This window comes from Macaca fascicularis, chromosome 14 (assembly GCF_037993035.2).
Source record: "Macaca fascicularis isolate 582-1 chromosome 14, T2T-MFA8v1.1".
Classification (NCBI taxonomy): domain Eukaryota; kingdom Metazoa; phylum Chordata; class Mammalia; order Primates; family Cercopithecidae; genus Macaca; species Macaca fascicularis.
In genome coordinates, this window is record NC_088388.1 from 69,159,573 (window position 1) to 69,171,120 (window position 11,548).

At 34.8% G+C, this 11,548-nt stretch overlaps 1 protein-coding gene across 1 annotated transcript; it reads left to right on the plus strand.

The window, feature by feature from the left end:
- Positions 1–448: 448 nt before the first annotated feature.
- On the plus strand, positions 449–3,909 carry LOC141408556 (olfactory receptor 52D1-like). Its single transcript, XM_074015741.1, has 2 exons — positions 449–471; positions 2,964–3,909. The coding sequence occupies exon 2, from the start codon at positions 2,965–2,967 to the stop codon at positions 3,907–3,909; it is 945 nt and encodes a 314-aa protein (XP_073871842.1). The 5' UTR covers positions 449–471; position 2,964.
- Positions 3,910–11,548: the final 7,639 nt, after the last annotated feature.

Sequence of the window (11,548 nt, forward strand, 5' to 3'; positions counted from 1 at the left end):
AGTCTAATGAGATAACCAAAAGCACTTGAATATTTAGTGTTTGGCATCCTTATTGCAAATAATTATTTACACAAATTACAGAATTGCTGAAAAGTCAAATATTTGACCGTGAAGACTCCCAGAAATTAGAAAGAAATGATTCTAATGTGACTCTAGGCCAGTGAAATAGAAAGGCAGCAGTAGTGTAATCATACATTATTCAGAGGTGTGAGTCTCTCAGTGGAAACTGAAAACATAGCAGTCCCCTCTGGCAGGATTTGGAACCATGGGCTAAATGCAGTTGAAGAATATAAAACATTAGGAAAAATACCCTGACATCTCTTTCATCTTCTCTAATATTTGTTTTTCAGTGTCCCTATTGAACAAACTCTGCAGAAGATAGATGATCTGTTATCCTGGAAAATATAGCCTCCAAAATCTATCCTTCCTGAAATATTAGAGAAGAAAAAAATTGAGGAACATATCTGTAGGAAAGCAAATACAGTATTTACATAACATCTTACCCAAAATAAAAATAATGATGCACCTATACATGATAATGCATATCGTGTCCTTGATCAAGCAAGTAAAGTTCAGGCGGATTTGGGAACAGGAGGCCAGCTAGGAAATTTCCTGTAGCTTTGTTTTTTGGAGCTAAATACAGTTTAGGTAAGTTACTTCAGGATATCTGGAGACATATGAGGATATTAATGTGATCGCCCTCATTAATTAACAGGCCAGTCTCTCCATGATGTCCTCTAGTCCCTTCATGTCTCATCACATATGTTCTAAAGAAGCATTTAGTTTACAACATCTGCATGTACTTAAGTCTAAGAAGTACAAGAAATAAAGTATCTCAAGAGGCCTGGAGTCTAGAGACCATCTCTTATTGGTTTCTATGATCAGAGTTCAGGTGGTAAAGAACAACCAGATTGAATCCCTTTAAGAAACCATATTTTGCCTGGAAAGACTGGGAAAGATTGGTGAAACTGTTTAAAATGTTTAGAACTAAACAGCATTCTCATGAGAGGATATATATATATATGTGTGTGTGTGTGTATATATGTGTGTGTGTGTGTGTGTGTGTGTATAGAGAGAGAGAGAGAGAGAGAGAGAGAATATGTTCCTTGCAGGCCTCTTGTCCCCCAGGATAAGAAGTATTAGGATACCTATTGTCCTTATAGCCATCATTCAGCTGAGTCTCTGGCTGTGAAGCGAGACCATCTACTTACAGAGGTAAGATAAACAGGTTATAGGCAGTAAAGAGATGGCTAGTTTGGGGGAGAAGTCAGTGCTTCCATGAAAAAGGAATGTTGAAGCCTAGGATGGAAGTTGCAAACTAAATCCTAAGGAGTGAATTCTCAGCCCTCGTGGCTGTCTGAAAGGTACTTTTTGACTTTACAGAAAGTGACATAGAAGACGACTAACTCAATATTCAAGCTGAGATTTATCTCGCCATTGGATTTAGTCCTGATATACCTTGGTCAAAACTTTATTTTTCTTAACATGCTTATTTTACTCATACAAAAAGGATTCCTCAAATTCCATAGGTTCTTTATATTAATATATTGATATTTCAAGCAAATTAGCAATTTATTTTATTGTATACATTTAGAGTGTACAACATGATGTTTTGATATACTTATATTGATAAACATATACACAACAAATGATCACTATAGTCAACCAAATTAACATATCCATTATCTCCTATTGTTGATTTAATTTAATTTATTTTATGGAGAGACTGGTATGATCTTGGCTCACTACAGCCTCCATCTCCTGGGTTCAGGCAATTCTCCTGCCTCAGACCCCAAGTAGCGGGGATTACAGATGTGCACCAGCATCTCTGGCTAATTTTTGTGTTTTTAGTAGAGACAGGGTTTAACCATGTTGGCCAGGTTGGTCTTGAACTCCTGACTTCAGATTATTCACTTGCCTCACTCTCCCAAAATGCTGGGATTACAGGCATGAAACACCATGCCTGGCCAATTTTACTTTTTTAATGTATTTAAAATCTACTCTGTTGGCCAATTACCAATATGTAATACACATTATTAACTAAAAATAATGATTTACCAATTTAAAATTTGGTATTGTTAGAACTTTTCCAAAGTAATTGTTTATATTTTCCAAGCCAATCATTCTGAAAACTGGTATCTGTGAACCAATGATTTTTTTACAAAAGTTCACTTTGGAAACAAAAATCAAGTCACATGCATTGTGTGATTTTGAGGAATACATTGTGTACATTCTCAATCTGATTGATCATTTATAAAAGAACACAAGTATATAGTAGCATGAATACTATGGTTCCAAGATTTAGACATCTTCTAAATTGGATTATCCTTTGTAAAATGATAATTTCTTACTATTGAGTTTGTATGATTTTATGAAGAATAAGGTATTTTCTTTATTAACTCAATGATTTGCCTTCCAATATAGCACCTGCTTTGTTTACACCTCTTCCTTCTGAAATATCAACTAATTACCTTAGCTGCTTTTCAGTATTTCCTAAATCTCCTGTTCCTCCTTTCTCTAAGCACTATCACTGATAATAGACAAGAAAGGTTAAATATACAAATGGCAAGGTAGGTGTTCTTTTCCTTTTTTCACTGTCTCAGATGGTAGAAAATTATATCTCTATATTTGTCAATATATCTATTGCTATCTCTGTAATACTACTACAATGTATCTAGCCAGCTGAACAATACTTTCTGAAAAAAATCACAAATATATATGTAATATATACTCACATAGAATACTTTTCTGTCAATTATTCTTACCCAAAAAAGCACACTCACATGCATCTGATTCATTGAAAGGTGGTACTACTGAGAATATTATTCCATAGCCAATTCTATGTTGTTGAATGTACACATCTTTCCCGGTCCATAATAATAATAATAATGTTGGTATTTATGTATCTATAATATTTGTGATTTTTAATTTTGACAGAAACATGGACTATCCATTGCTTACATAATGCTAGCTTTCAACAGGAGCGATCTTCTACCTATCATCTTCCTACTGCTTGGCATTCCAGGGTTGGAAGCTGCCCACAAATGGTTCTCTGTCCCTTTCTGCCTGGTCTACATATTGTCACTGATGGGAAATATTGCTCTTTTGTTAATTGTCAAGACAGACCCAAAACTGCATGAACCTATGTACCTCTTTCTATGTATGCTCTCTGTGGCTGATTTGATGCTTACTTCTACTACTCTTCCTAAAATACTGAGCCTCTTCTGGTTCAATGACAGAGAGATCTACTTTGAAGCTTGCCTCACTCAAATGTATCTTATCCATTCTCTGTCTACCATGGAATCTGGATTTATCTTGGCCATGGCTTTTGACCGGTACGTGGTCATTTGTCACCCAATGAGACATTCTACTATCTTAACACCTACAATGATTGGAAACTTAGGTCTGGTTATTGTCTTCAAAGGAGCTGTACTACTCAGTCCACATCCCTTCTTCCTGAGGTGGCTTTCCTACTGCAGAACGAATGTCATCTCACATACCGACTATGAGTTTATGGCCCTGATAAAGCTAGTTTGTACTGAAACCAAGATTCGTAGAGCTTACAGCCTAGTCATAGCATTCCTGACAGGAGGACTGGACTTCGTATTGATCATCTGTTCTTATACTCTTATTCTTCTAACTGTCTTCAACCTCCCATCCAAAGCTGCCCACCACAAGACCTTAAGTACCTGTGTCTCCCATGTGTGGGTCATCTTGGTGTTTTACACACCAGCCTTTTTCTCTTTTCTTACCCATAGGTTTGGCCACCACATTGCTCCACATATCCACATTTTTGTAGCCAATATATACCTTCTTATTCCACCCATGATGAATCCTATTATTTATGGTGTTAAAACTAAAACGATCAGGGAGAGGTTCTTTAAGTTCTTAACAATAAAAGGTTTTTGATTTTGCAAGGATATTTGATTCTCCTGGGTCATCAACAAAGATAAGGGTTTACAGAAAACATTTAAAATAAATCAGCATTCCCTTAAACTTTAACTTTTCAGTGAAAGTTCTGCTTCATATAGACTGTTAAATCATGTTAAGCATATTGACTTCAGTGAGCAGTAATGAGTATGGAAGATGCACAGAAGGTTGAAATATTTTAGACCAGAATTCTAAATCTTTATTTATGTTTCTAAACCTGATTTTCTGTGTAGATTTTACAGCTTGTTAAGATATAACTAAATTTATATTTAAATAATTTTGAGTTTGATAATGTCTAATTCATCTTATTTTCTTTTATGAATAATTTTTGTGTTATATCTAAGAAATGTATTGCATAAATTTGGGTAATGAAGATTTTCTCCAAAAATTTCTTCTAAAACTTTTATGTTAGATAAGGTGTAAGGTTTTGGTTCAGGTTTATCTATGGTATAAGAATAACTGGAAATTCATGATTGTGAATTTGTGTCTTAAGTGAGATGATGCACCTTAATAATTCTGAACATAATTGAATCTAATTTCCCTGTTTCATAGCTAAATGTTTTAATGTCTACTCTATTTTCCTGAATCATATACACATTTTTGAAAACCAACATAACAGCTATGAAGGAAATAAAAATATTTTAGTCCAAAATATATTTATTTAACATATTCTAAAGTGGCCCTGCAAAGCTGTCTTTTGTGGGGAACGTTTGTATCTGTAGATCTATGGAGAATCTGCATTAGTGCGCCTGGCCCTTCCCTTTTTGGTTAACGGAGAGTCTGATACCTTTAAAGTTCTGGAAAGAAACATTTGTCTTCTCATCTCCCTGGGGGCTTCTACCTGTGAGGTTTCATCTACATAACAACCTGTGCTAGATAAGCCTCCTCCTCCCCCTGTCCTGTAACCTGTCTTGCTATTAAAATAAGTTACTAAGGTAACCTGTTTTGCGCCATATCTGCATGCTCATTCTTGGTGCAGCCTCAAGGGGGTGTTTAAGCTTCTGTACCTCATTGGGAGGCTTGGATGTTCATTCTGAAGGCTCCTTTATATGTTAAATAAATTTGTATGCTTTTTCTCCTACTAACTAATCTGCTTTGTTAGTGAGTTTCAGTCTTTGTATCGATAATCAACTTTTGTGTTTTCACTCTTTATTCTATGTTATAGCTCCCACAACAGAAAGCTAGACTCAATACCTTGAGCACATGGGGCTCTTATGCTTGAATCATCTCACTGTAATACATATTTGACCTTTTCTCCTTTATCACTTACAGATTTGGTTATAAAATTGTTCCACATATCCACATCATTATAGACAACATTACTTTGTTATCCTTCTTATGTTGTACCCTACCACCTATGATGTAAAAACCAAAAATATTGAAGAGAGGATGCTAAACATCTATACTTTATAAATGTTTGAGCCTGTATGTTTGTTTGCTTGTTTGTTTTTTAATTAACCAGCCTATTCAGCAAGGCAGGTAATAATCATGGAACTATGGCTTTGTTTATATTCAAATAAATCAACATTACCTAAGAAGACAGAAACTTTCCAGGTAAACATGGAGTTCATATTAACTCTAAAAAACAAAAATAACAAACACATAGTTAATATGTGGGATAGAGTTGGTCCTCGCAAATGGAAGACATACAGTATTTTGTGAGAGGTAGTGCTTTTTTCATTACAAGGTGATTTCTTCATTTGTGTTTGCCCAGCACCTACATTTGGGTTCAAAACACATCGACCACATAGTAATTCCTTTTATAAAACAGATGTTCGATTAAGAAGGATGGAGACAACTGCAAGTCTCATTCTTAATCGATTTTACACTTCTACTTTACTTACAGACACAAAAATACTTGATCACAAAACAGAAATGAGAAATCACAATGAGAATCGTGCCCTCAAGTTTTTGAGTGAATCAGCATAAAGTTGTTCCGTGGATGTTTTAGCCATTTTTAAGAGGCAATGAAATTCAGTGGAAAAAGCTCAGTCAAATCACTGTTGTATTCTGCCTGTGGTTCCCACCTGCAAGTTGGGGAGAGCCCCGTATACCCTTATCTTACCATGTAATTTAAAAATCTGAAATGTATAGGCTAATGTGCACTTATAAATTTAGATGATATTCATGTTTTTCTTTTGCATGTGCTGAGGGTTAGGAGTTCAACTTTATGCACCCATAAAATTGAAGTTTTGTGGTCATGTTCTCCTCACTGTCAGCATTTGGTTAATCTCTCATTCACTGAATATCTGACAAGTGTCTATTCCTTCAATAAATACTCATCGAAATGGTCTGCTTTGTGCTCCAAAAGGTTAAATTAGAAATTTATATGCAACTTAATTATAAAATTTAGAAAAGTGCATAAAACTGGACATGGAGCAAACTGTCAGCACAAATGCTAAAAGACAAATTTGGAAAAAGTAGTGTAAATGATTGGCAGAAAGGAGACAGGAGGATGGGAAAGCTATAGGGAGTCTAAGACTTTCATTGAATTGTTTTGTATTGTTTCCACTGTATTTGCTACAATAAGGGAAAACTAGCGCAGGTAACCATTTCAAATAATTTATATTTTTATTCAAATTAATAAAAATATTCAATATAAAATTAAAAAAAAAACAAAAACAGATGTTCACTCATTCCGTTATTTCTTGGTAGACACAGACATGTTGGCCGGGAGTGACTGATATGCAAATGTCAATACAAGTTTATAGAGAGGCAACATTTTTTTCTCTTGCTTGTAAACAGTTACTATTCTAGTAACTAAAAATAGAAAAGTAATTAAGGACAAAGTGTGTATCTGAAAATCTTAGATATTCTTCCATTTGAAATAAACTGGGACCAAGATTGAGGTTTAGCTTATTATATAGACTTTATTTTAAAGAAAATGAAGATTGTGGTACAACTGTTGGAGTTTTATATAATTCACTATGTGCCATAGCAGGAATTTAGATGTTTTGCCTTGAGAATGATATATATTTGAAACATTTTAATTAGAAAAAAACTTAAAAAGGAGAAAGAACAGAAAAAGAAAAGTATAATTGTCACCTGAAAATCTAAGCACAGCTTTTCTGCTAAATAAGAGTGTTCTTCTTCTCTGTAACTATTAACATAATTTTAATAAACAATGCAGAACATGTTATGTTGCTTAATATGATATGGATCATCTTAATCCCTCCACAATGACTATTTTATTGTGATTGTGCCATAGAAATACTTGTTTTAAAAATTTGAACACTGAAAAGGTCAAATGAAGAAGGAAAAAAAAATAACTTGTAAATCTACTAAAACTGTCTTTGCAAAATATGACAGGGAAAGAGATCTGGCCTAACCAACTCCTTGCTTCTAATCTCCAAGCTGTCCTTGTTCATTTCTGGGTGTAGGCCAAACTAACTTTAGAGGAAATTTAGTTTATAGTTTAACTTGGAAACAAAGATGATAACAGCCCTTTCCTGGAACATATCCCCTTCTTGCCCTGGAAACAGTTTGCCTTTGTAGAACTAACAAATTTGTCACAAAATTAGAAATTTTGGTTTAGGATTCATGCAGCGAGAGTACACAAGATTCTAAACCTCCTTAATTACTCCTAGAGATAACATCACTATTGTAAAACCTAAGATTGGTGATTGAGATATTTTTCAAACCATACAGTCAAATCGGCTGGCACCATTCAGATTGACAAACTGGGTCATCTGGTCTTCTGGGCTCCACCCAGGGATCAACTCAGCATCAGAAGACAGTGTTGACTCCCAATGATTTAATTTCTGTCCCAACCAACAGGCACTCCCCACTACCTGGGCCTTTACCCACCAAATTATCCATACTCTAGCTGGCTCTGCATGAATTAACCTTTGTCTATTTCGGTTCCTTTGTCTTGATAAATCAGCTCTATCTGAGCAGCAGGCAAAATGAACCCATTGGGCAGTTACACCCCTGTACTGACAGAAAATAAATGCAATAAGCATTTTGTGAGTCTTACTTTCATGAAACTATGAATTATTTTATATATGAATTACATAACTCAATAAATGTGAACAGTCTATATTGTTTTTTAAATTACATTAGGCATTTAGTTTTTAGTATCCTCCATTCCTTATATATTCTTAAATGCCTCTCTCAAGTTAGCCTCTATGACCAGCTTGTCTATCCTTTCATACCTTTCACCATTCTATTACTTTGTACTTGAAAGAAAATATTAGAAAAAGAGAGTATAGGAGGTTTTACAATTTGCTTAAATTAAGCATATATTTTAAAAAGGATTACATATTCTGCACTTACTCAAACTTTATAACTATGAATAACTTATGGATAACTTTTGTATCAGTATATAATCCTTTTTGATTGCCACAAAATATTCCATGGTACGGGTGTACTGGAACTTATTTCACTCATTCTGTACTTCTAAGAATTGAATTTATTTTAAAATATTTATTGTGTTTTTTTTAAATTTTAACAAATTTTTACTATAGTTTTAGATTGACAGCAAAACTGAACAGAAAGTAAAGAAATGTCCCGTACTCCCTGACCTCACATAAACAGTCCTCCCACTACCAACATCCCACATCAGGGTGGTATATTTGTTACAATCAATGTTCCTACATTGGCACATGGTTACCATCAAAGTCCGTAGTTTATATGATGGTTCAGTCTTGATGTTGTGCATTCTATGGATTTTGACAAATGTACAATGGTATGTGTCCACCGTTATACTATCATATAATATATTTTCATTGACCTAAACATTTTCGGTGCTCCTTCTTTCTGTTTATACCTACTTCCTCTATAGCCTTTGGAAACCACTTTTTATTGTCTCTATAGTTTTGCCTATTTCAGAATGTCATATACTTGGTGTCATTGTTTCTATCATTTAGCAAGATGCATTTAAGTTTCCTCCACATCTTTTCATAGTTTGGTAACTTCTTTTTTTTAGTGATCAATAATATTCTGTTGTATGGATGAACCAAAGTTTATCATTCACCTATGGAAAGATATTTGGTTGCTTCTAAGTTTGCAAATTATGAATAAAGTTGCTGTAAACATTTGTATGCAAGATATTGTATAGGCATAAGTGTTTAATTCAGTGGAGCACAGCAAGTTCAATTGCTGGATTGCATAATACAAGAACATTGAGTTTTGTAAGATACTGACAAACTTTTCCAGAGTGGCAGTACTAATTTGCATTCTCACCAGCAAGGAATGAGAGTTCCTGTGCTCCACATGCTCACTAGCATTTGGAGTGGTCAATGTTTTGGAGTTTTGCCATTCTAAAAGATAAGTCCTAGTATCTTGTAATTTTAATTTGTAATCCCCTAGTCAGTTATAGTGTTGAACATCTTTTGTTATGATAATTTGACATCTGCCTATTTTCTCCGGTAAACTGCTTGCTCTGATGTTTTGCCCATTTTTAAATTAGATTTTTATTTTCTTTTCTTTTCTTTTCTTTTCTTTTCCTTTTTGTTTATTTCACTCTGGGCACCCAAGTTGGAGTTCAGTGGTGCAGTCTTGGCTTACTATAACCTTTGCCTTTTGGGTTCAAGTGATTCTTCTGCCTCAACCTCCTGAGTAGTTAGTATTACAAGTGTGTGCCACCATGCTTGGCTGTTTTTGTAATTTTAGTAGAGACAGGGTTTCACCATGTTGCCCAGGCTGGTCTCAAATTCCTGGGGTCAAAGGATCCTACTGCCTCAGCCTCCCAAAGTGCTGGGATTACAGGTGTCAGCCACCACACCCAGCTGGTTGTTCATTTTCTTATTGTTGAGTTTTAAGAGTTATTTGTATATGTTGGGTAACAGTCCTTTATTAGATGTATCTTTTGCAAATATTTTCTACCAGTTTTTGGGTAGTCATCTTATTCTCTTGACAATGTCTTTTGAGAATAAAAGGTTTATTTTTAATAAAATCTGATATATCAATTATTTATTTCATGGATCATGCTTTTGATGTTGTATTTAAAGTAATCACCAAATCAAAGTCATCTAAATTTTGTCCTACATTATATTTTAAGCATTTTGTAGTTTTGCATTTTATACTCAGGTCTGTGATGCAATTTGAAGTTAACTTTTGTGAAGGTTGTATGTTTGTGTCTAGAATAAATTTTTTCAGGGATTTGATTTCTATTTTAGTTCACACCATTAAATGTTACTGTATTAACCACTATATTGCATTATTTTTTGCTTCTATTTACGTGGACAAATTCTGAATTGTAAGGTCATTCTCTTCAAAAGTTCATGTATATTGATTTTTTTAAAGGTACTACCAAAGCAGAGTGCTCTTTTAAAATGTTAAATAAGAATGTTTTCCAAAAACAATATCAAAGACAAGTGTATCCCAATGTTACCTACTATCTTCTTTAGAGTTTTTCTCCATTACATATAAGATATAACATCTTTTTTTATTTACAATTTCTTGAAAAGTAATAACATGAAATATTATTTTTGTTTTGTGTAGTCCATTTAGAATTCCTCATTTTTGAGTTACTTTTAGATACTTTTACCAAATTTCCTGTTTAAGAGTTTGACTTGTTTTCTCCTCAGTGACTCACAATGCTTTGTGCATTGTAGTGTTTACTCTTCTAGCTACCAATTCCTCTGCAAGATGTTTGCCCTTCTCCAACCTCATTTTTAAAATTTTAAAGCCAGCTTGTTTATTAAAGATATACCTAAGTCATATGAACTTGAAATTTCTTAGACTTAATTTATGAGTGCCCTTTTATTTGTAAGCCAATTTGATAGGCACAGCATGTAATAAGAAATGTACATACAAATAAACACATCTAGACATGTATACACACACACAAATGAAGATACAATAGCTTTTACCTTAGAACCCTACCTATGAGATAGCAATATAAACTCACTAGTTTACACTACTGGACATTGTTTGCCCCGTCGGTAGTCCAGTGAAGGCTGTAAACCAAAATTTTGAGTAAAGCAGTTCTCATGGCAGTGTGATTTTTAAAGGCCAAACCTCCCCAGACTCCCAAGAACACTGGGACCAAACAGCATCACAAAAGCATATCACATACTAACCAGGCTTAACCCTGCTTAGAACAGCAGCACAAAAGCCTGGATACGTGAAACTCCATCCCACTCTCCCATTCAACAGCTAACTCCAGAATTCCAAAAAATAGTGAGGCCAAACAGTATTGCAAGAGAATGTTTGTTTACCAAATTCTAATTTCCCATAACTATACCAAACACACACAAACAATCTCCAGAACACAACCCAACTGCGGCAGCAACAAACCAGCCCCAAGTTTCCAAACTGAAATAGTTGAGGTGCTTCCTCTCTTCACTGGTTGAGCTTGATCAACCTGCAAATGGAGTTTCCGCAGTCGTTTCCCAAATTGAGAGGAGCTGATCCTGCTCTCTGGTACCCAGAAAAAAACACTCACTTGCCCGGACACTACACAGAATTACAAACAAGCTCCGCCAAGCACCCCCGAGGGTGTCTATACTGCAACAGTCAGGGTGCTTTCCTCTCTCAGTGGGGCTTGTTCGGCCTACAGATGGAAATTCTTTTAAAGCTTCCCAAATTGAGAGGAGCCCCTACTGTCAGGGCCCACAAAATGATACTCGTCTATCTGGATATACATGTCAAATTTCAAAGGCAGTTCTTTTAA

Coding starts and splice junctions, on each gene's coding strand:
- LOC141408556 (XM_074015741.1), top strand. CDS start 2,965: ATGCTAGCTTTCAACAGGAGCGATCTTCTACCTATCATCTTCCTACTG.